The sequence below is a fragment of the Cydia fagiglandana genome, chromosome 4, assembly GCF_963556715.1.
Source record: "Cydia fagiglandana chromosome 4, ilCydFagi1.1, whole genome shotgun sequence".
Taxonomy (NCBI): Eukaryota; Metazoa; Arthropoda; class Insecta; order Lepidoptera; family Tortricidae; genus Cydia; species Cydia fagiglandana.
Window position 1 is genome coordinate 21,345,939 of NC_085935.1, and position 26,820 is coordinate 21,372,758.

The following is a 26,820-nucleotide window of genomic DNA, read 5'->3' on the forward strand; positions in this document are numbered from 1 at the left end:
TTGGTTTTGCGTTGGGACTTAAGCGGGAAGTTGGAGCTTAAACACGACCCAATAGTAAAAGTGTCTTGACAAGCTCACGTCGGGCCTACGGCCTTCGGCCTTCGGCCCGCCGTTTCGCTTGTCTAAGACACTTTTCCTATTGGGTCGTGTTTAAGCTCCAACTTCCCCCTCTCGTGTGACGCTTCGGGCCTTCGGCCCTACGCGGAGCTCGGCCTTCGGCCTTCGCGAGCCTCGACGCTCCGCCGTCGGGCCTTCGGCCCGCCGGCTTCGCTTATCAAGACAGTTGACTTTGTAGAACGCTTGCAGGAACTGCGTTCACGCAGCTCGGCCTTCGGCCTCGCGTTTTGGGAGTCGGGGTGGAGGCTCCGGGCCTTCGGCCCTCCGCCGGGGTCGGCCTTCGGCCTCCCGGCCTGAAGCTCGCCCTTCGGGCTCGCTTAACACACTTTTTGTATAGGATTTTGCTTTGTTCGTCATTCCCGCAGCTCGGCCTTCGGCCTCGCCCAAAATTACTGGGGGTGGGGCACGCTTGGACATTCGGGGTGAAGCTCCGGGCCTGACGGCCCTCCGCGAGGTCGGCCTTCGGCCTCCCAGCCTGAAGCTCGCCCTTCGGGCTCGCTTAACCTACTTGGAAATTTGAATTTGGCCCGTGTCCGCCGCCATTTTGGATTTTTCCAAAAATTTTTTTTCACATGGTAATCTTGGGCCCCCAAGCTCGCCGCATACCAAATCTCAGCGCGCTCGGACCAACTTGAAAAAATTAAAAAAAAAAAGTCGGCCATTTTGAAAAAATTTAAATGCAGTTTGATTTGTCTCGGGGCCCTCTATGACATTTGGTCGAGCACCCCCCACCCATCTCGCACCGTTTAAAAGTTTCCATACAAAATTAAAATGCCCATTATTTCCGCCATCTTGGATTTTTTCCAAAAATTTTTTTATTCGTAGGTATCTAGAGGCCTCTATCTCTCGCCATGCCAAATCTCAGCGCGCTCGGACCAACTTGAAAAAAAGAAAAAAAAAAAGTCGGCCATTTTGAATTTTTTTTAATGCAGTTTGTTTTGCCTCGAGGCCCTCTATGACATTTGGTCGAGCACCCCCCACCTATCTCGCACCGTTTAAAAGTTGCCATACAAAACAAAAGTGGCCAGTTTTCCAACAATTAGAGCATTTTTCCAAAAAATTTTTTTTCGTAGGAATCTAGGAGCCTATGAGATTCTGTGACCAAAATTTCAGCGCGCTAGGACAAACTTGAAAAAATTAAAAAAAAAAAGTCGGCCATTTTGAAAAAAAAATGGTGGCTTCAAAAACTGCCAGGGTCCCTCTATGACATTTGGTCGAGCACCCCCCACCTACCTCCCACCGTTTGGCCGGGCCGTCGTACATTTTTCTGACCGGAAGCGGTAGACCAAAAGTCGGATTTTTCTGGAGGTCACCAGACCGCCCTCTATACGACCGTACCAAACTCGAATACCCCACGAACCTCCTTCCGGGAGAACAATTATGTCAATCAATCTTCGGGTTGCGGCTTTAAATAATATAGACTAGATTTTGCCCTGTGCGCGGGGCCCGAGGGCCCCGCGGTACGCGTGTTGTTTCCGTTTCTGTGAGGGTCGCAGTTCTAACCTAACCTAACCCACTTTTTTGGTAGCAGTCCGTTTCTAGTAGGGTCGCAGTTCTAACCTAACCTAACCCACTTTTATGGTAGCCGTCCGTTTCTGTGAGGGTCGCAGTTCTAACCTAACCTAACCCACATTGTTGGTAGCAGTCCATTTCTGCTGTTGTTATTGTTGTGTAGTAGTTTTTTTTCCAAAGGGAGAAATAAATAAAGTTGTACTTTTGCTAGAAAGAAAAGATCCGCGTGCAAGCACTTCATTCCTGCAGCTCGGCCTTCGGCCTCGCGTGCTTGGGAAATCGAAAGGGACGCTCCGGGCCTTCGGCCCTACGCGGAGCTCGGCCTTCGGCCTTCGCTGGGTTTCGAAGCTGAGCGCCGGGCCTTCGGCCCGTCGCTTTGCTTATTAAAACACTTGGGGGGGTTGGTTTTGCGTTGGGACTTAAGCGGGAAGTTGGAGCTTAAACACGACCCAATAGTAAAAGTGTCTTGACAAGCTCACGTCGGGCCTACGGCCTTCGGCCTTCGGCCCGCCGTTTCGCTTGTCTAAGACACTTTTCCTATTGGGTCGTGTTTAAGCTCCAACTTCCCCCTCTCGTGTGACGCTTCGGGCCTTCGGCCCTACGCGGAGCTCGGCCTTCGGCCTTCGCGAGCCTCGACGCTCCGCCGTCGGGCCTTCGGCCCGCCGGCTTCGCTTATCAAGATAGTTGACTTTGTAGAACGCTTGCAGGAACTGCCTACACGCAGCTCGGCCTTCGGCCTCGCGTTTTGGGAGTCGGGGTGGAGGCTCCGGGCATTTGGCCCTCCGCCGGGGTCGGCCTTCGACCTCCCGGCCTGAAGCTCGCCCTTCGGGCTCGCTTAATACACTTTTAATATAGGATTTTGCTTTGTTCGTCATTCCCGCAGCTCGGCCTTCGGCCTCGCCCAAAATTACTGGGGGTGGAGCATGCTTGGACATTCGAGATGAAGCTCCGGGCCTGACGGCCCTCCGCGGGGTCGGCCTTCGGCCTCCCAGCCTGAAGCTCGCCCTTCGGGCTCGCTTAACCTACTTGGAAATTTGAATTTGGCCCGTGTCCGCCGCCATTTTGGATTTTTCCAAAATTTTTTTTTCACATGGTAATCTTGGGCCCCCAAGCTCGCCGCATGCCAAATCTCAGCGCGCTCGGACCAACTTGAAAAAATTAAAAAAAAAAAGTCGGCCATTTTGAAAATTTTTAAATGCAGTTTGTTTTGTCTCGGGGCCCTCTATGACATTTGGTCGAGCACCCCCCACCTTTCTCGCACCGTTTAAAAGTTGCCATACAAAATTTAAATGGCCATTATTTCCGCCATCTTGGATTTTTTTCAAAAAATTTTTTTTTCATAGGAATCTAGAGCTCACTATCTTCCACCATGCCAAATCTCAGCGCGCTCGGATCAACTTGAAAAATTAAAAAAAAAAAAGTCGGCCATTTTGAATTTTTTTAAATGCAGTTTTATTTCGCTCGAGGCCCTCTATGACATTTGGTCGAGCACCCCCCACCTATCTTGCACCGTTTAAAAGTTGCCATACAAAATAAAAGTGGCCATTTTTTCCGCCATCTTGGATGTTTTCAAAAAAAAAAATTTCCATACGAATCCAGGGGACCCCGAGATTCCGTGACCAAAATTTCAGCGCGCTAGGACAAACTTGAAAATCGGCCGCCATTTTGAGTCCGCCATATTGAAAAAAAAATGGCGGCGTCAAAAACTGCCAGGGTCCCTCTATGACATTTGGTCGAGCACCCCCCCACTAAGTATAACCGTTTAGCCGGGCCGTTCAACATTTTTGTGACGAAAGACGGTAGACCAAAAGTCGGATTTTTCTGGAGGTCACCAGACCGCCCTCTATACGACCGTACCAAACTCAAATACCCCACAAACCTCCTTCTGGGAGAACAATCATGTCAATTAATCATCGGGTTGCGGCTTTATATAATATAGATATATACCTGATTTGGATCATCAGTTGTTACAGGAAATACGGGCTAGGACTCGAGCCAAGTCTGAAACTATTGTTTATTTCGTATCGACCATTCTAGGAATGTATGAGCGTCTTGCAAAAGAGGTTCCTGAACAAGAAAAGCTGGATACTATGATGAGAAACATTCGTCCGGAGTATTCCAAAGATTTAGCTTTACATGACATAGGATCGATTGAGCAGTTGAAGTCGTTGTGTAAACGCATAGAACTAGCTCAGGTTAAGGCTAAACAATTTCGTGAACCGGTTTTATCAAACCAGTCAAATAATTCTTCATCAGAACATCCACCAAAGAACGTTGAACCTAGGAATAGGTCCTTCCAGTCTCGTTTTCCTAATTCTTCCAGAAACTTTGTTGCTGCGGCAGCACAAAGCTCTTCTCAACTAAAATGTTTTAGATGTGGTAGGTCCCACCATAACACTAAAGAGTGCAAGAGCTCTAGAGATATCGTTTGCTTTAAATGTGGAGAAAAAGGGGTGAAAACTCCCGAATGTGTTAAATGTAACTCAAAGACAAAAAACTAAATAAGGTCTTTTCTGTTAATAATAAATGTCGACCTTCTGCTCCCTATCGCGCAGAAAAGACGATTTTCTTTAATCCTCCAAAGGGAGACAATAGGGTATATGCGCTATTGAATATACTTAACTTGAATTTCAAGGCATTGTTAGATTGTGGTGCCAGTGTTAGTTTCCTGGGCCACAACAGCCATTTAGTATTCGCCACAGGTGGAATTCCTATTCAAAAACATACGAAACCTGTTATGGTGAACGTAGCTGACGATCATCGAATCGTATCTACTGAATATATGGTTTTACCAGTAAATTATAAAGGTCAAGTTAAACTTATACACTTTAATATTCAACCGGAGATTGCCACTCCAATGGTACTTGGTTTAAACTTTTGGAGAGCCTATGGATTAGCTCCAGGTCTCATTACTGATATAGAAAAAACTGATTCTCATTATATTGCTAGTCTTGACGCTTTACCGTCAGAGACAGGACTTACTACTTATGACTCTTTATCTTCTGAACAAAAGTCTCGACTTGAGGCTACTAAATCTCTTTTTGATCAAATTGATACTGATAAGGTTGGTTTGGGAAAGACTCACTTAATTGAACATGTTATAAATACCGGAGATACTCCTCCGATAAAACAAAAATATTATCGACTTAGTCCTTTTAAACAAGCTGCACTAGCTAAAGAGGTAGATCGTATGCTGAAAGAAGGAATTGTCGAACCTTCTCATTCCCCATGGAATTCTCCTGTCGTTATGGTGGAAAAACCTAACGGAGACTTAAGACTTTGTTTAGATAGTAGAAAAGTAAATGCAGTTTCAAAATCTGATGCGTATCCCGTACCACATGTTCAATACATACTGGATAATTTACGCGATGCGAAATTCCTTACCTCTCTTGATTTGAGTGCGGCATATCATCAGATTCCTCTTAGTGAAGACTCCAAGGAGAAAACTAGTTTTACTGTACCAGGAAAAGGGTTATTCCACTATAATAGAATGTGTTTTGGTTTGGTAGGCGCTTCTGCGACTATGCAACGTCTCATGGATAACCTCTTTACTTCACATTTTGATCACAAAGTCTTCTGTTATATTGATGACATAATTATTTGTACTTCCGATTTCGATGAACACATAAGATTACTTAAAGCGGTTTTTGAAAAATTAAAATCAGCAAATTTAACTATTAATATGAAAAAGTCATCCTTCTGTAGGAGTGAACTGAAATATCTAGGATATTTAGTTGATAGATACGGTCTGCGAACCGATCCATCTAAAATTGATGTAATTTTAAATTTTCCTACGCCTAAAGATGCTAAGGATATTAAACGTTTTCTAGGAATGTGCGGTTGGTACCGTCGTTTCATTAATAATTTCGCAAAGATAGCTCGTCCCTTATCTCGCTTGACGAGTAAGAAAGTAAAATTTGAATGGACAAATGAAGTTAACGATTCTTTTAACATACTTAAATCTGCCTTAGTTTCTTCTCCTATTCTTAAATGCCCTAACTTTAATGAAAGCTTCTATATACATACGGATGCATCTTCTTACGCCGTAGGCGCGGTCTTGACTCAGTCTTATAATGGGATCGATCATCCGATCGCATACTGCAGCCGTACACTCAACCAACCAGAGACGAACTATTCGGCTACTGAGCGCGAACTCTTAGCTGTGATTTATGGTCTCGAGCAATTTCGTGCATATGTAGAAGGGAGAAAATGCTATATTATAACTGATCATGCATCTTTAAAATGGTTCCAAAACTTAAAAAACCCTACTGGACGATTAAATCGATGGGCGTGTAGATTAAGTCAATTTAACTTTGAAATTATTCATCGGAAGGGCAAAGAACATGTCATACCTGACTGTCTTTCTCGTATTCAGGTCAGTTCTATAAATTCTGTTACTACTCAAGACCCTTGGTATCTTGATATATATAAAAAGGTATCTGAAAAACCTTCTCTCTTTCCCAACTTTAAAATTGAAAATGATAAACTTTTCCGTTACTCTAAGAATAAGTATCGTCTGACAGCTCAATTTGACTGGAAGCTGGTACTCCCTTATGAGCATCGAAATGAAATCTTAAATAAGTATCATGATGATCCTACTGCCGGTCATTTTGGCGTGGCTAAAACCCATTCCAAAATAGCGGACTTATATTATTGGCCTACGTTGTTTCAAGACGTGAAAGAATACGTCGATTCTTGTGAAATATGTAAAACTTATAAACCTGTTAATTTAGCTCGTCCTGGCTTGATGGGTAATCCCCGACGTATATCGTCACCAGGCGAAGCCATATCTTGTGATATTCTTGGTCCCTTTCCTCCGTCTTATTTGAGAAATCAGTATCTTTTTGTATGTGCTGATTATTTCAGTAAGTATGTGACTTTGTTTCCACTACGCAACATAACTGCGAAAGCTATAGTTAAGTGTATGGAAAAAGGGATATTTCTTATACATGGGGTTCCTAAATATATATTCTGCGACAATGGTGTTCAATTTACTTCAAAAGACTTTCGAGACTTAATGTCCAAATATAATGTCCCTCATATTTTCTATAACCCTAGATATCATCCTCAGACGAATCAAACGGAACGAGTGAACCGTGAACTTGTAAGAACTATTGCTTCATACGTGCGTTCTGATCACCGTAACTGGGATAAGAACATATCGGAAATACAATGTGCATTAAATACAGCTCGTCACGAAGTAACTAAAGATACACCGTATTTTCTAACACATGGTCGTCAGATGATTCTAGATGGTTCTCTTTATAATAGTGAAGGTCCTATAGATCAAAACGCGCTCGAATTAGATACCAGCGGTGAGTTTTCTGAAAAACTTAAAGAGCTTAAAACTATATATCAAAAAGTGCGTAACTCGTTGATCGCCTCCCATGAACGTAACGCTAGGTATTACAACATGAGGAAGCGTCACGTAGAACTAGAAGAAGGACAAATCGTTTATAAAAGATGTTTCCCATTGTCAAATGCAGCAAAACATTTCTCCGCTAAATTAGCGCCCCGTTATGACAAGTGTGTCATTCATAAAAAATTAAGTCCTCTTGTATACTCTTTAAAATCCTTAGAAGGAAAACTTCTAGGTAACTTTCATATAAAAGATATTGTACGTCCTGGTGAAGCCGAGCCGTCTTCGTAGCGGTACTCGTCTTTTCACTTGTTGGCTCAATATTTAAATTTGAAATATCCTATATGATACAAAATACTGAACTTACCTACTGAACTGAATGCAGCCTGGCGCAAGCTTGTTTTCATCAGACCGGGTAATTGTTCCATGTATTTGATTCTATATATATTGGTACCGGATGCATACGGACCAATCTTAATCTTTGATATGTCCTTATAAAGACATAAAACAGTAAATAATCTGAATAAACTACAGAAACTTACTTTACTTATAAACCCTTAAGTGGGACTACTCTATAAAACATTATTAAATCGTGAAACGAGACTACGTTCTCAATAAACTCTGTACTATGACCAAACTTTTGTTTGTCGATTTAGGAATTGTGTATTGGCTAGATGATGCAGCTCTTTACTTAGTTCCACCTTTGTCGGTGATAGGCAATTTCTTTAATAAAGGGAAAGTTTTTTTTTCTCGGGTTGCCGTCTTTGACATCCTCTTCTAGATTTAGGTAAGTATTCACTAGTAATAAGTAGATCCGGTTCAAAATTAGTTGTTAGATTTCCTTGGTTGAATTGGCCATTCACCAAGTCATAGGTATAATTTTTGTCATAAGGTGTTTTCTTTACGGATTATCTGTGTTCTCGTGGTTAAGTTTGGTAAGTTAAGGTGTAACTTCATATTAGACGTATAAATTAAAAAAAAAAAAATTTTTTTTTCAAAAAAAAAAATTTTTTTTTAACCCAACTAAAGATGAACTGTAACACTTTAGGGTAGGCACCCAGTGTTATAAACGTCTGAATGTTATTATAGATAGGCACTTTATAGGTTAGAAAAGTAGATGTTTGTTTGGTAAGAATTTGGTGGTTGATATACGTTCTACACGGGTATTAGAGTAGATAGGTCAAGGTCGGAGACCAGTAATGTTGTTTTTAATCTTCACATATACGCTTTTGGCTATATTTAGAGGATAAAACTTACCGGAATGGTAGGTCATCAATCATCTATGAATCGTCGCATTTAGCGCATCCATTTTTCGTTCCTGCATTGTGCTGGGACATAAATACTTTGTTTTCTTTGGAGATCACACATTTCACCAGGGAAGTACATTTGTACATGGTTATACTACATATAAATGGCTTTAACTTGGTAAAACGGGTTGAAACAGTGTTGTTTTCTGTCGTCATAAACATTGACGTCCGTCAATGACAGTTGGTTTGTTGTCTGTGGTTTGGCACAAACAATCAGTCATACATAAAGAGTATTTATGAATAAACATTTAGTATGTGTTCTTTTATATTTTGCAATTCGTAGTTATAAATAATGTCCTTATTTTTAGCTTTCGAAATTAGTAATTCTTTTTATTTTTGGTGACTTCGGTTTTCTGTAAATTGGATCCGGTCAGTTGCGATGTCATTGAATGGGAGGTTTTCCATTCACCACTTTGTCTGTGGCTTTTGCCATTTGATTTTTCGCTTGATCACTGGGATATTCCGTGACAAGATGTAAGACGTAATTTCGACATCAGGTCGGCAATTAATTCATGGGGTATGTATTTTATTTAAAGATTGTATTTCCTAAAACTCGGTTAAATTCGGTGTTCAATGTTTTAATCGTTGATATATTTTGTTCCAGCTTGGCCCAAAATATGATTAACCTAGCTTCCTATGCGCCGGTAATGGCGGCATAACCTTTTCACCTCTTTCAAACCAACTTGGTGAGTTGTCCACACTTTCTAAATATACGGAAGGAAAGGCGAAGTTGTTTATTGTCAATTGCAATTAGCTAATGTCGTGTTTTGGTGTGATTTTCCAGCAATCCCTTGACAAAGATGAGACATCATTTTGTTTCACCGCGTGCGCATACGTCGCCACGTCTGGTGTCTAATATAAGGGACTCGGCCTAGAAACCGGTAAGGATTTTTTTAATCTCTTATTTCCGCAAGCTAAATCGCGCGTTGTCCCAATTAAATATAAATATAACTTTTTATAACATAACCTCTCTAAAACCTAGAACATTCTCTTTGTTTCTAGGGTCCTTTTGGCTAGGCCTGTCCTTTGGCTAGGCCTACTTCTTGCCTTGGCTTGGCCCTTGGCTTGCCTTCTTGGTCCCTTATTGGCCCTATGGCTTTTGGAAGATCTAGGGTGGTGTCGCACCATGCTAGAGGGGAAGCCGTCTTCTCCACTTAATTTTTGGACTCGAGGTGAAGTGTTTATTCGATAAAACTGTGAGTTAAAAACTTATATTTACATTAGTGACTGTGTTCCTTTGCTGGAAAGGATAAACAATATTTAAGTCTGAATTTCTTTTTAACGTGAACTTTCTACATGGTAAATTCTATTATTAATATGAAACCTGCAATTCCTATGTAGGATTTTGTGTGTATTACAGGCCCAAATATGCCTGAGATGTACTTAAGTTAAATTTAATTAGTAATAGTTACGGTACGTAATTTAAATGTTAAGTCTCGAGGCCGCAGCAGGTCTTATTGTGATGTAAAGTGAATAAAAGTATTTAGTAAATAAATTTGTATTTTCATTTGGATATGTCATACGTTTGATGAGTATAGTATCCTGGCGTCCTACTTTAAATATTTGGATATCTATTCTCACTCCATAGTGGCAGAAACCACGACCCTATCTATGCTCGTAGTTAGCCGTAAGCATTTTTGAATTTTTAAGTAGGTAGATCTTGGGGGTTCTGGACCACTTACCCAGAGCTCACCCTCCCCTATTACAAGTGTATTGTGTGAATTGAACTATAAAGCATTTAAAAGCACGAAGGTAATTTATTGATGCAAGTTCATCAAATGTTACAAGTACATATTAGGTACAGCTAAGTTCTTTTTTTTTTTTTTTTTTACGTATAGAATGTTAAAACAAAATCTAATAATCCCGTTCCAATTTGTTGTTCATAATCATAATCGACTAAAATTGTATACAATTCGTGGTCAACTTTATTAACTTTAATTCGATTTGAAAAAGTTTTATAAACTCATAAAGTGTCCTTTTGTGAAAGTACACAAAAGGTCTCTTTTGTATTAAAGTTCAATAGCGGTCCTTATCTGCGGTACAGACTTATATTAGTATTGATATGAAATATGAAAATACAGGCTCGTCTACGAGCAATAACGAAAAAGGACGTAATTTAGGCTAATGATACAACCCAGCGATACCTCCTCCAGACATCAGGACAAGATACGCTGTGGCTGTGATATCGTTCCCCGCGTCTTGGCGCTTGTGACGCGTTGGCCGCGTGATGTCCGTCTTCACGACTCATCCTGTTAACGATGTTCTCTGAGCAGACGGCGACAATGAGAAAATTCAGTTATTAGGCGCATGCCCACATCTCGACTTACAGCAGCTCCTGCTGAACGAATAGTACAACGGGAAGAGACTCACGCGGCCTAGCGCGTTACAAGATTTTCAACTTGTTGTTGTTGAGTTATTTTCTTTTTTCTTTTATGTATATACATAATATACATTATATTATGTATGTATATGCTAATAACCTGTCTAACGTCGTTAAGTCCTCTGATCTATCCGAGAAAAAAATATTTTGATATTTTTCAAATCAAATTTTATTTTATTTATAAAAATTAAAAATCCATCATGTTCGTGGAATATAGAAAATATGTATATGAACTTGCATAGTAAAATTATGCTTTCGGTTCAGTCACGAACTATGCTGAGTGGCATCGCCAAAGGTATATTAAAAAAAAAAAAATTTATAGAATTACTGTTACTCAACTTTCGTACTAATCTTTTCAACAAGATCATATTTTACCCAAACTCAAATGTTTAGTATTGCGCTCATATTACATGCCTATAAAGATGAGTGTATATGTATATTCCTCTTACTAGTATTCGAGCTATTGAAGTGTATAATAATAATCATTTAAATCTGATTAGGTAAAGTCAGCGTACAATAAACATCATGTATGTATGTATGTATGTATGTAACTTTATTGCACATAAACATGTCATCATTATTTTGTAATTAGTTTAGGTACTGTATCTGACTCCATGTGAGGAGTCTTTACATTTAAATAGTGATACCTGAGATGAATCTTTTTATTATATTTTAAGAATATTGACAGCAAGACACGATTGGATATTTGCACAAATATTGGTGTTGCAGCGTCTATTCCCGCAGGGCCAACGAAACAGGTACAGCAATCAACCACGATAACAATTCAATTCACAGAATTTCAGGTATTAAGCATCTAGCCTCAAAACTTATGATTTGTATCCAAATATTCGCTCCGTCGGGAACGAATTAATATTGTGAGACGCACTTTACTTGTATATTTTTAAAATGTGTTAAAAACATACACACTTAATGGCATAATAATTATATTGCTTTTGCTGTATCGCTACTGGCTGTGGTTGTATTGCGAGTTTAGAAAATAAATATTCTATTTAGTGATTTCATCTTAACGCCATGATTTATATTATGAATGTGATGCCTAATTAATAACATGTGCTATGTGACACAGTGGTATGGTTACATAGAAAAATAAGTGCAATTAGTGGGTTCCCACCAACTACCCCCGGATACTAAATTTATGATATGTAGGTAGGTACCTATATTTTAAACTTCGCAAAAACGTATTGCATAGTAGGTTCCCTCGTATTGAAGATGGCTGAAAGACTACCATGACCATGACCATGACCATGTCGGTCATGACAGTTGAACCATACCATACATACATTTATTTTTTACGGTTTCTATTACACATACTTAGTTAAAAATAATATTTTAAGTATGATCTGAGGGTAGGTAATCCTTTATAGGATAATCAGAGGGTAATTGTTTTGTTGTTTACATAAAATCAAATGAATGTATGAATAGGTATTAACCTAATAGTTACCCATTATTTACAACCATAAACAATAAATATCTGTGAGATATCTTCATATATGTAACACGCCAAAATGTACAGAAAACTGCTTTATCATTAAATTTATTAACTCAAGTGGATGATACTCTAATAGTGCTTGACACTTTGTCAGCTTCGACATTTTCTTGTATTCATGAAGAAAAGGCGTAGTGTTTCGTATTCAGTACTCACCGATTGTTTTAGTGGGTTTATTAGATAAATAATGATGAATACTCATCTTCTTCTAATTCAATTGAATTAGGTAAAGATACTTATTATAATTGGATGATTAAAAATTTAATTATAAAAACTAATTTTCAAACAGATAAAAAAGTGCCTATTTACTGACTTCGCCTATAAGCGATCTCGATAAGCATATTTTTATGAAGGTACTCATTTTTATACCATTTAATATAAGGGTAAACCGAAGTTGTTAAAGTTTCATCGCCCATAACAATATTGACTAATAATATTATCTGTCTCTGTATCTGTATAAATTAAAAAATCGTCACCAAAATGTATGCACTGCCAGGGCACCACTTCATTTGTTTAATTTCATACATCAAATATTATAATACGTCAGCAAAATTAAACTTACAATAGTAATCTGACGTGATATACCTAGGTACATACCCCATACCTAGGTACACCTAGCGATTCCCACTTTTAGAGACAAGTTATATTAATATTATTTATGTGGAGTAGTATAAAAACAATGTACTATTGTGTTAATTATAAAATTTGAGAGATATAATCTCGTGTGGATTCACATTCGACCTCTGGGCGTATTCGGATTCTTTTTCTTATACTTTTTTTAAGTACTTACCGTACTATGGGTTAGGTGTGAGTAAAATTTATTCAGACAATTGGATAGTAGAAATTCAATTATATTTCATATGTTGGGCCATCTAAAACCAAATAAAAAGAAAGCCTCCCTCGGCTCTATAGTACAATTATAATTTCCATTTTAATGGCAATACATTTCTCACAAAATATAATTACTATCAAAAATGCGCTAATATGAATATCTAGGCCCTTTCTTTCGTTGTGTGTTGTTCGATCTTAAGCCTTCGTGTTGGTTCACGACCAACCCCAAGGCGCAACGATCGGTGTTCGAAATACGAACAGACTTTCCTTCGTGTTGGTTCACGACCAACCCCCAGGATGATTTATTCCTTCGTGTTGGTTCACGACCAACCCCCAGGATGATTTATTCCTTCGTGTTAGTTCTCGACTAACCTCCAGGATGTATGTATGTCCTTCAAGTTAAAGGATTGCACAACGAATTTAATAACAAAATATCATATTGCGCAACGAATAAAATGTAATCTCACATTTAACACCATAGCACGAAACGAAGATCGTTATTAAAAAGCAATGTAGTCTTGTGCCCAACACTTCGGCAATTAGACCGACGTGTGGACGCTACCACGCACAAATAAAGAATGAAGAGCGGAGCGGCCCCCCACGCCGGGGAGCGGTAACCGGAAGTGGGCGGAAGTTGCTATTTCTCAGTTTTAAGTCAAAATGACTCAAAATACTTACTCTTAAATGTGTGCGATGCTACCTGTACAATAAGGAAACTACATGGTTAATATACATTTCTATCTGAAAAATGAAGTGACGAAATATAATAGAATATCATTTGTGTTGCTTAACATCAAACTCGGGTAAATCCATTCGACCCTCTCAGCAAATATCTACCCTATTACCTTTTCTTAATACCAAAATCGCATAATTTGACAGATGGATTTACCCGAGTTTGAAGTTAAGCGACTCATTTAATTAAGTAGGATTTTACAATCGCTTTTGCATCGTCCAAGGCACAACACTCATACACCTTTCCGCTTTCTCAACCCAGAAATGCATATGCAGAATGCCGTTGTGGGTCGACACCTACACTGACCTACAGTTTGATAACGTGCAAAATTTCAGCGTATTCGGCGTTATAAGCATAAAAAATGTTACTTCCACCCATTCCCATCAATCAGCCCGCAACAAACATAAACATAAACAATTCCAAAACATGTTAACGGCGTCGTAATTCCGTAATTTTTTCCTCCATCACAACTCAAACAATGTAACGTTTCGTCCTAATGAATTTACGAGCGAAGATTAACAAAAAAACAATTCAGCTGTCGTTCAGACTTTTAATCGCAATCGCTGTGTTGGCTTCAAATGAATTCGGCGACAAAAGATTAATAATAACAAAGTAGTCCAACATTATTGTTGGCATAACAATGAAGGGTGGGGGATAAAGTAATAGATGGCGGTGTACGGTCCGATAATCGCTTTGTACTGTGTTCACAGATCACTCTTCTATTAGACGGAACACAAGCGCTCGTTGCCTAGTGTCAAGTCGAGGCCGCGGGTTCAAACTCTGGCTCGTAGGTACCATTGAGTTTTTCGGAACTTAAATAAGTACGATATACTTTTTAATATTTATCTCGCTTTTCGTCATAGAAAACATCGTAAGGAAACTGGAATAATCTCAGCCTAGTTTCCCCTCTGGGTTGGAAGGTCACTTGGCAGTCGCTTTCGTAAAGAATTATCGTTTTAAAAATTGGCGTAGGCACTAGCGCCAATTTTTGAGATTCGTTGCTAAGCGACTACAGACCCCGAACAAGAACATGATCATGAAATAAAACGACTCGCGATTACTACAAATGTAGTCTGAAAATGCAACTACTTATCACTGGAACGGCTGCCTTGACGACTTGAGTTTACATGTGTAAATTTTATAATAAATCTCAACAAATCTTCAGTTCCATGAGCAACGGGCGATTGTTGTTAGTTACGTGTGTTGTAACATAGTGCAACAGTAAGAAACAAAGAAGCAACTAAGCGGCTCATATTGTACTTTAGAAGTGTAAACTTTAGGACGGTCTTCACTGGCGGCGTTTCACATACCTACTGATGCATCCGGGATTGTTAACCATAAAAATAAATTATCAGTTTCATAAAGGCGCCAATCAGCGATACCTACAGTTAGCATGAAATAGATATCGTTACAAATGCTTATTTTTATGTTAACACATGTGTATTACGATATATTTGGTCGCTTCGGCCATCACTAGGTATCTGTTTGAAGCTATAACTGTGAGCCTTCGTGAACTCTTTACAACTATAATACCCAGTCTAGCGGAGGTAGTCAATATGGCTCGTGTTTTAATCAGGCAATGTGTGCGGGCGCGGGCGGGGTACACTTTTTATTTTTTGTTCCGTTTCACCCTTTCAGGAGCAATCGGTCGCGCGCTGTTACACGGATCGCGACACGCATCACCGCCCTCGCTTTTTTGTACCCTGTATTGTTTCCACGTGTTTTTGTTGGGCACTTATCGTCCCGGGACGATGCTACAAGCGTTTAAATAAATACATAATGCCTTAGTCGGTCGACGCTGCGCTTTATCTAGACCCATACTACACATACATTTACTTTTTCTGTTTTAATCAACACGTCGGTGTCATCGGTGCCATACAGATAATCAGCCCGCTAGGTGTCACATGCGCGTTAGCCGATCATTTAAAAACCTTTACACTCCTATTTTGAAGAAACCTAGAATAGGTAATACTCTAAAAATAAAAAGTTTATCCCTAGAACTTCATTTTTGTAAATATTTAATATCTTGTGTTTAAATTAAATACAGGAGGCCAATTCAAACTTACACTTTGACATCAAAATAATGACATTTTGCTATCATTCGTCCGTGCATCTCGCTCGTGCCAATACATGTACGGACAAAATAGGAATGAAATTGATGAATTGTAAAATGTACTTTTATTTTTACCAATAAAAATCTGTATTCTGTATTAAATGTACGTAAGAATACTAAGAATTGACATCACTTATATATCAAAATCGATTATCGTCGACAGTTCAAATACGAATCCTCAAATACTTCGGGCACGTTACACGAAACCAAAACTCCATGGAACGTCTCGTTGTCCAAGGACGAGTGGAAGGCAAGCGGTCACGAGGTCGGTCACCTACGCGCTGGCCAGACCTGATAAAATCTGCGACACAAACCACCATAGTCCAATGTTCCCGTAACGCCGAAGACCGTGGCAAATGGAGGCGCATTGCGGGGGCTGCGTTATCCACGATAGATACGTCTCATAATTCAAAAACGACCGATCTGTCAAGAGTGAAAGACTGAGGAGGATATATCAAAATCAACTGAAATAAGCGGTTGCGCTTCCATATCAAATTGGCACCAGAGTTTGTATGTGTGGCAGGGTTATACTTATATGAGTAATTTGAAGCATATGCTTCATCATCTAATTGACGTGATTTGTATCTCTACATGTTGTTATCTTCCCGCGTAGGCCATCAACCGAGGACCAATGCCTATTTAAGTTAATTAAACTTCAAACTTCGCAACCGGTGGAGCGTATAATTTTTCAAATTACTTATGTACATCAGAATTTAACTTAATTAACTCGTTTACAAATTGGTACTGTATTTATTTGGCACGTACTCGCAATGAATCAACAAACTAATGAGATCAAAGCGAAATTTGAAAGTTTAATTACCCCTTTGGAAAACACATACATAATGTATTATATTATTACACCTACAGTCCGCAAGACCGGTCATTGTGGCACTCTTTGGGGGAGGCCTATGTCCAGCAGTGGACGTCCTCTGGCTGATATGATGATGATGGCTTACAGTCAGCAGCAGAAGTCACTAAGCGGGCGAGGTGTTCAAATACACATGTGTCAACATAAAAATAAGCATTTGTAATGATATCTATTTCATGCTAACTGTAGGTATCTACAGTTAGCATGAAATAGATATCATTACAAATGCTTATTTTTATGTTAACAAATGTGTATTACGATATATTTGGCCGCTTCGGCCATCACTAGGTATCTGTTTGAAGCTATAACTGTGAGCCTTCGTGAACTCTTTACAACTATAATACCCAGTCTAGCGGAGGTAGTCAATATGGCTCGTGTTTTAATCAGGCAATGTGTGCGGGCGCGGGCGGGGTACACTTTTTATTTTTTGTTCCGTTTCACCCTTTCAGGAGCAATCGGTCGCGCGCTGTTACACGGATCGCGACACGCATCACCGCCCTCGCTTTTTTGTACCCTGTATTGTTTCCACGTGTTTTTGTTGGGCACTTATCGTCCCGGGACGATGCTACAAGCGTTTAAATAAATACATAATGCCTTAGTCGGTCGACGCTGCGCTTTATCTAGACCCATACTACACATACATTTACTTTTTCTGTTTTAATCAACACGTCGGTGTCATCGGTGCCATACAGATAATCAGCCCGCTAGGTGTCACATGCGCGTTAGCCGATCATTTAAAAACCTTTACACTCCTATTTTGAAGAAACCTAGAATAGGTAATACTCTAAAAATAAAAAGTTTATCCCTAGAACTTCATTTTTGTAAATATTTAATATCTTGTGTTTAAATTAAATACAGGAGGCCAATTCAAACTTACACTTTGACATCAAAATAATGACATTTTGCTATCATTCGTCCGTGCATCTCGCTCGTGCCAATACATGTACGGACAAAATAGGAATGAAATTGATGAATTGTAAAATGTACTTTTATTTTTACCAATAAAAATCTGTATTCTGTATTAAATGTACGTAAGAATACTAAGAATTGACATCACTTATATATCAAAATCGATTATCGTCGACAGTTCAAATACGAATCCTCAAATACTTCGGGCACGTAACACGAAACCAAAACTCCATGGAACGTCTCGTTGTCCAAGGACGAGTGGAAGGCAAGCGGTCACGAGGTCGGTCACCTACGCGCTGGCCAGACCTGATAAAATCTGCGACACAAACCACCATAGTCCAATGTTCCCGTAACGCCGAAGACCGTGGCAAATGGAGGCGCATTGCGGGGGCTGCGTTATCCACGATAGATACGTCTCATCATACAAACACGACCGATCTGTCAAGAGTGAAAGACTGAGGAGGATATATCAAAATCAACTGAAATAAGCGGTTGCGCTTCCATATCAAATTGGCACCAGAGTTTGTATGTGTGGCAGGGTTATACTCATATGAGTAATTTGAAGCATATGCTTCATCATCTAATTGACGGGATTTTTATCTCTACATGTTGTTATCTTCCCGCGTAGGCCATCAACCGAAGACCAATGCCTATTTAAGTTAATTAAACTTCAAACTTCGCAATCGGTGGAGCGTATAATTTTTCAAATTACTTATGTACATCAGAATTTAACTTAATTAACTCGTTTACAAATTGGTACTGTATTTATTTGGCACGTACTCGCAATGAATCAACAAACTAATGAGATCAAAGCGAAATTTGAAAGTTTAATTACCCCTTTGGAAAACATATACATAATAATGTATTATATTATATTATTACACCTACAGTCCGCAAGATCGATCATTGTGGCAATCTTTGGGGGAGGCCTATGTCCAGCAGTGGACGTCCTCTGCTGGCTGATATGATGATTATGGATTACAGTCAGTAGCAGAAGTTACTAAGCGGGCGAGGTGTTCAAACTTACCTTGATATGCTCTTATTCTCATAACAAATAAAGTCGCGTCAAGATAATTTTGAACACCTGGCCCGCTTAGCAACTTCTGCTGCTGACTGTACAACACGACTCGTTTAGGTAACGACAATAATTTCGCCCACAGATTTTTCCCCCGCATTTGGACCTATTAATCCGAACCCGTGAGACCACGACAATGTCGGACGCCATATTTGGACGACATTGTACGATATTAAATGCAAATTGTGTGTACAAAGTACATGCTTGCAATTTGATGGCGAGTTTGATGCGGCCGACAATGTAGCATTTAGAGCCATCGAAATGAGGTCCGGTATGGCGGGTTGTAAAAGTGGCAGTCAAAGTGGAATTGCCGGCGTGAATCTTGACCGCGAATTAGCGTGTAATATTTTAAATTAGCTATTCACAGTCTGCGGTCGTGGTCATTAATTATTAGGATGACCGCATTATCTTAATTATTGTAGTCTTGTGAATATTTTTTAAATTAAAGGTTCGTGTTTTAAACATAAGGTAGGCATCATTAAATGAAAATATGCCTTTGCGCCTATGACAGCGGTCAGGTAAGATTAATTTTCTTTCGAAGTATGGGTAAGGTGACAGTTTTCATTACGCACAAAGCTAAGATGCAAACAAAAATAGTGATTAGTGCCACCTACAACAATGATGTGGCACGTGGTATGGTATGGAGCGTGTTATCTATGTTTAATAATCTTTGCTGCTAACCTTCTAATATTATACATGCGCAGGGGTCGTACAAAAAGTGCCGATGACGTCAAACCACTTATAGGATGATTTCAAATAGTATTTTTGATTTTCATAAACAATTATCACTTAGGTTTAGGTTTAAGATTCTTTATTCTCATTAAGAATTTGACAATTCACTTATATGAGAACTTAAAACTACACAAATACATTTATTTTGCATGAAATTAGCGAAAGAACTAAATAATAACATGGAGGGTATTTAAACATACAGTAAAATAAAAATCTGCCGACACACAAAACAAGGTGATTAGTGGTGCATCGATCGTACGGTTAACATTCCATCTACTTGAGATGTACAAAAACGATTTGCAGTTGACAGTAAGCTAAGGCCCAGTTTAACTTGTTTTCGAGATTCGTAATAACTATACGTCAGCGGGGATCATCCTTACTTATCATTTATCAACCTCTTTATTAAACGATATCGCCACTTGAAATGAGTAAGTACGTTTTTGACTGACACACATTGTCAATCAGATGAACAATAAATTGACTTCGTTATTGTTTAGCTATTGTATCTTCACGATTATATTTAGCTAAAATTTATATTTACTAATGTATAAGAAAACGCTCTAAAATGTCATCTTTACTCGAATATTGTGGCAATTTTCCGTTACTTCATTAATACTACTTTGTTACTACATGTCACACGGAAGTTTAAATACAAACTCAAACATCATCCTGTGTGCAAGATTACGTCATTTTTACGTCATCCGCACTTTTTGTCCGACCCCTGTAACATGCGAAAGTAAATCTTGTCTATACGCTCGTCCGTGGAGCTAATTTAGATAAAAAAATATGTAGAAACCTAATTTGAGTTTCGAAAAATGACTCTGTGTCTATTTTTCGAAACTATCCTGATAGTTTCATGGATAACATCATTCTACGTAACGAAACGCGGGCAGTAGATAGTAAAATTATAACTAGAACGCAATTTTTTACCTTTCCCACATAAAAGTCGGTGCTCAGACAGGAGGAAGTATGTAATATTGGCTGCAAAATGTATGGCGCGGCCGCTCGGACCGCATTACGCTAATAGCCTCGCAAGGGGATTTGTTATTCCTAACGCTTATGGATCGTGCATCGGATAGGACCAAATGGCGGGAAAGAGGGGAGGCCTTTGCCCAGCAGTAAGATACTCCTATAGGCTAATAAAAAAAAAACGCTTATGGAGCACGAAGTAGCTCGCTCGCGCCAATATGGTATAAGTATAGTCATATACCATAGTATATCATGTCGTGATAGACGGGCGAATGATATCGAAATGTCTCAAATGTCAGTTATTACTTCCGCTGTCTTCATTTACTCGCACGCCTGTTGAAAAAAAGTATGAGCAACCCTCGGGTCAGAGGCGCGGTGGTACTTCGTGCACGCACCCGCGCGCAAGACAGAGCATGTTACCCTTTTTTTTACGTTGGGGAAATGCGTTTACGCATGCCACCTGGTCGGGGGGAACCAGAGGGGATGACAGCCTAACCAGTGGAGGACTACCGTCTAAAACTACCAACGAGTGCCGACTCTGCCTTAGAAGGGGTGCCGCAGGGTCGCATTCAGCATTCGCATCAACATTCGACCGCGTGCAAGAGCATGTTAGCCTGGTTCATGTAACATTTGTGCGACCAATGAGAACACACTGCACTCCCGCCATGCATAACCTTACATACATGATTCAACGACTTGGGAGTCAACGAGCGTTCTGTACCGTCGCATGAAAATGTTGGACGTTTTAGAACCTTGTCAATGTAAAGTGAAAAACTTGGACGTGACAAATAATTTCAAAAACCGTCCGTAGACTCTGGAATTGTCTTGTTAAAAAGGAATGTCGGACTAATATAGGTAAGTACAAAGTGTTAAAATTGTCGGTGTGGAATTTAGGCACAAAGAAACTCGTTCTCAGAAAATACTAAAAAAATAGTCGACCTACAACTTAAAAGGCTTGGATGTCTATAAAATAAAAAATCTCGTGAAACTAGGTCGAGGTCTTTAAATTTAGACTTTGCGAAACGTGAAAGTTCAGTTTCAATAGAAAGCTAAAAAAATAGACGACTTTTAAAGGATGAAGCTCGAGGAATATGAAATAAAAAAATCATTAGCGTGATTTCCTACGAGTACTACGCTAATTGTCATTAGAATAGAAATGCTAATAGATGCCGCCACTCTCTACGAAATAGCGATGAATAATTAAAACTTTCGTTCATACCTTATACCGAGTGGACACTCGCAAGGCAGCAAAACTATTGGGCGCGTCAATCATTAAATAACAATCATGCGTCTCTTTTCCCACAAGTGAAATGTAGGTAAAGTAACACTATTTTTTCTAGCCCGGCTTGCGAAATAGTTTTGCAGATTACATCGGATGTGGTACCATATGAAGAATACTCACGTCATGTAGCCACGAGAGCTTGCGCGCGACCGGATTTGCACGCACGTGGCACTCGAAGTACACGTCGTCGCCTTCTTTGATGTCTCCGCCAGCCAGCGTGCTGCCTAGCCGAAGCCGCACCACTGGAGGATCTGTGAATACAAACAGTATCAAAATTATAGTCAAAAGACAGACTGCTACAAGGAAAAGGTGATATTGTAGCTGGGTCGTTAACTTTTATTGTTTTGTCCCCTGAGAGTCCTTTTTCTGAAATTTGTTTGACTCAAGTGCCTAATGATAAGAATAGTGTGAAATTAATGCAAATTTTGCGATCTAAAGAAGGCAAACAGTCAGCATGGTATGAACACCAGCATAAAGGTGCCTTTTTTTAAATACCTGCGTGGACGAATCATGTGCTTAGCTGCACTTATATAAATAGTCTGTGAGCTTTGGCAATCTTCAACGGTATGTCAATTAAAACGTTTAACGGATTTCTTACTAAATGGCGCGTTGCCGACCTTTTTGTAGAAATATACATATACCTACATAGAGAGCGCTGTCAAAATCTAGAAATCGAGCCACAGCTAATGTTTGCGGGAGAAATCTCCTCCGAAGCCATACAGTGGGCAACCATGCCGACTCACATTAAATAATATATTTAAAACATTGTACATGTTATCTCCAAGAAACTTCGCTCCAGTTACCCTGGGTTATGTTTGCCTTCCCACTGCAGTACAATAAATAAAATTTATATCGACTATGAAAACTATATCGACGACAAATGCAGGCAAGCACCGCTATCTTTTCGAACCGTTCCGCTTTTGTTTCATCTTTGCTTCAGAAACTACCTATAGAATAGAAACACTGTTTTGTTCTTTCATATATTGTAGTTTGGGATATCCCGTTGATTATCTCACACTATGATTGTATAATGCAATATAATGTAAAAAAAGACACAAATAAATATTTTACGTCAAGTCAAGCCACTTTACTGCTGTCTTAGTTTAAATCATTTCTAGCTTATAGTTCTGCACGCGTATCCGCCTGCCTGAGATTCGGTCTGTATACATTTCTCCGACTTCCCGCAGACTTCAGCCCTTTTCTAGCTTAAGCTTTCTGCGTGCCATCTAAGCTGATTAAGTAATTTAGAAGCTGCAATTATACAGCTATACAGTCTCCTTTTCAATATTAATAAAATTTGAAGAATTAACGTCTATTTCAGTCTGAGAAACAGTAACGCCTTTTTAAGACTAAGGACCTCTAAGTGTGTGCAATTGCAGTATATTCTGAGCTGCGAGGTGTTTCACACTTGGACAGAGCATATGTGATATAAAATAAGACGTCTCAAGAGAATGTTGACTATAACTGTAAACCAATAATACTGCTTCAGCATGTTCGTGCAAATATACGAGTAAGCTAAAATATGTTTGTAGATGAAAACTGTTCTTGTGTCGGTGAAAATTGAAGTATCTGTATATATGCATTCGTTTATTTATAAAACATAGTTTTATGCGCGTCATACTTATTGGGGACACGCTCTTGGCGTACTTAGGTACCTATTATGATACCTTACAGCCTGCATAAAATACGAGTACCAACCTACTGTACATCATGAATGCTTAATTCTGTAGGTTCCTTATTCTGTATAATCTAAATGCGAAAGTAACTTTTTCTGGTCTGGTAAGAAAGCCCTTAAAACTGAGAAATCTACAAATTTGGGGAACAAAAGAAATAATACAGACCGAATCTTGCGTGGCAGAAGGCACAGGCACAGCCAATATATACATGCATCCATCTTAAATATAAGTGGACTACCTAGGTATTTAAATTAAGAGTGACACGGCTGTTTCAACAGACTAAAATGATACTTTAATTGGCTTTCGAAATCTAGCGAAATTTCCAACTTTTGATACGAGATTAAGTAAAAGCTGAGGATACAATTTTATTTACAGGCTCAGAATTATTAACAAGGGCTAGCTTTGATCTCTTAGTAAACATAAGCGCTTTAAGTTACTTCCATTTACAAAATCAAAGAATCTTTTTATCTAGATTTTACTTAGTCTGCTTCCCTGAGGCTTTGTACTTTAAGATTGTATCCAATAAGTTTTGGGAGCGTTTCGTTTGGGCAACGGTATTCCAATCCTTTGTTCCCGGCTACTTAGGAAGTTGCGTTTGACTAAGTTGATTCTATTTCATTGTCCAGCTCGAGCTAGGATGTCAATGTTAGGTAGTTTTGTATTGTGTTGTGGTATGTTTTATAAGGAACCTCTTTTGATAAAAGTTGTACTATACATTTTGTTTAGGTCTGTTTTTGTTACTCGCGTTGTTTGTTTGGGTCGCACTTGTAAAGATTGCAATTCTTTCGCGATGTGTTTGTATTTTTTAGGCACAGTAAAGTTGTTACGATGTATTATTATAAAGGTACAGATCCTAGTCATAAAAATGTGCCAAAATATTTTGTAACATACACCCATGTCACTCATTGTAAGACACATTTATCAATAACAAAATAAATTAATCATAAATCTAGCCCTAAATTAGCCTCATTGTAATCATTACAATATTCAAACTCAAAAATTAAATCTAGGCTACTTTGATATACTCACAGACAACGTTAATCGTCCACGAAGTCTCCATATGTAACGCAGTCACATTGGGGTTTTCTGCTCGACAAGTGATCGCCTTGCCGTCGTCTTCCAGCGTAGGAACGAAGCTCATTACGCTGACTGTTAGGTTATCACGGACCTCCTCCTGTAACAAAACGTTACTATTAGCACAATATGCTAGGAAAGGGCTTGTGCACAAATCGCGAGGTTCGATGGGGGGAGGGGGGGTCACGAAAAAATCACGATATATCACGTTGGGGGAGGGGGGTATAAGGAAACCTCACGTGTATTTTTCTTCAGTGAACGAAACTAAGAAAAAGAAACCTACCACATGAGTAGATACTTTTTCTCGGTTTCGTTAAACATATATCTTTACTCTGCCACAGAATAAGTAATAGTATTATCATACAGAACGGACACGCACCGCCCCGCCCCGACTCGGATTACCTCGCCCCGCGACTAAGTTCTGACGGACTCCTGACATACTCTCAGTTCGGCTAGCAACGCCGCGGCGCGATGACGCAACGTTCAAAATGCCGATGTATTTTGCGATGTCGGTTGTTTTTCAAATTCACGAAATAAAGAACATTTATTTTTATTATACATATATTAAAAAGTAGCGTTTTGTAATTATTTATATTTAGTCCACGCTAATTGTGTATCGACAATTCGACATGACATTTTTGGTAGGTAATTTATTGCCGCACCATACTTTACGTAATATTTTACGGCCTTTACGGGTTACGGGTGAGTTCGCATATACGTTCAAATAATATTAGCTGTGACCTGTGAATAGAACAGTTTATTATAGCAAGGATCTAGGAGAAAATACCATCTTGTAAATTATGTTTGATCCTTTAATTTTAGGAATAAAAATGTTTGATATTTACGTTACGAGTACAACGATAACGCTCCGTGAACTCAAAAACATGTAAATAGTAGCCCTAAGCGACTTACTCACACAATGACGCGTGTACAGACGTGCCGTTCACACATATACACGCAAACGAGTTTTGATGTATGGCGTGTCCGCCCTGTGACTCTGCACTTCAAAATAGCGAGTCTATTTAAAGAAAATAGAAAAATAACCAAGATTTTCTATATACAATACTATTTACCTTAATATTAGGTCGAGTGAAAAAAATTCAAAAAAATACACGCGAGGTTGTGTGGGGGAGGGGGGTTAGCCAAAAATCTCACCAAATATCACCAAGGGGGAGGGGGGGTCAAAAAGTAGCCAAAAACACCTCGCGTGATTTGTGCACAACCCCAAAGGATGGCCTGTCCTGGCCGGTTTCGGCCACGGCGACTGAGCTTGTACGAGCTAAGGAGTGCGACGATCGTGAGCTCTCAGGTGGCTACGTAGCCTATTCTTGCAGTGAATGTACGGCTATCTGCAGGTCAGCATTCCTCCGACCGTATTATCCCTACTTATACTCAACTTCACCTTCCCACCTCTTTCACCTTCTGGGCGAGCTCGCTCCATCGTAGGCCACGTCTACGCCTCGGCTAGTCTGTGGCCATGAGTAAGCCCATTCATAATAAAAAAAAAAAAAACTCAACTCTACTTAGAAGCAAATCGTATCTGTGTCTCTTACCGCTTAAACTGTTAAACCAATTTGAATTAAATATGCTACGGAGATTTTTATTTCCGGGAAAGGACATAGAATAGTTTTTTATCTCGGAAATCATTTTCTTTCAATCATTTTTTCATTTTCTAAGGTGAAAAGGATGATGGAATTTACTATGGTAATGAATATGGAAGTACTTTTCTAAGCAGACGAAGTTAGTAAATAATAATACTACATAGAAAATGCCCTTTGTCAAACAAAAACTATGCTTGACAGTGCAAGACCACAAATCATTTGGTTCTCCCTAACTTGATAGACGTTGCGTGATATACCACTTTAAGTATGGGTTCAATTTAAAGGGCAATATCACAATATGGCGCCAGCAGATGGGGCTGAAGAGCCCGCTATCAAAGTTCCTATGAAATTAGATTTTAACGGTCGTAACTTTAGAACTAAATTACCGGACCTTTGTCAAGGTCAAAGAGTCTGTCTTAGAAGGTCATGGCTACAGGCCAGCTTTCCGTCACAAGCGATTTTGACTCCAATCCAAAATCGGTGTAAACGTTAATAAAATTACGATTACAACTATATTATGATTTATTGGAGATAGTTTGGTTTTACACAAAATTATTGAGATTAGCTAAGTTTGCCAGGTTTCTTCTTAAAACAAAACTAGCCACGCTTCTGTTTCAATGTAATGTTGTTAAGTAAATTCTTCTGTTTCTTACCAAATGTTGACAGATTAAAAAATAATTATGTTGCTACATCGGATAAATCATAACATTAATAAGCTTAAATTTTAGCCATGTTACCAGTTATAAATTCAATATTAATTATAACTATAAACAAT

The 26,820-nt window shown here is 39.2% G+C and overlaps 1 protein-coding gene across 1 annotated transcript in view; it reads right to left on the bottom strand.

Annotated features, from left to right (window-relative positions):
* Positions 1-26,820, bottom strand: part of LOC134664041 (nephrin) — a 586,846-nt gene that overhangs the window by 131,937 nt on the left and 428,089 nt on the right. Inside the window, exons 8-9 of the mRNA XM_063520605.1 lie at positions 24,400-24,544; positions 21,815-21,945 (exon numbers count right to left, since the gene is read on the bottom strand). Of these exons, the coding sequence (XP_063376675.1) occupies positions 21,815-21,945; positions 24,400-24,544 (276 nt within the window). The remainder of the gene's footprint in view (positions 1-21,814; positions 21,946-24,399; positions 24,545-26,820) is intronic.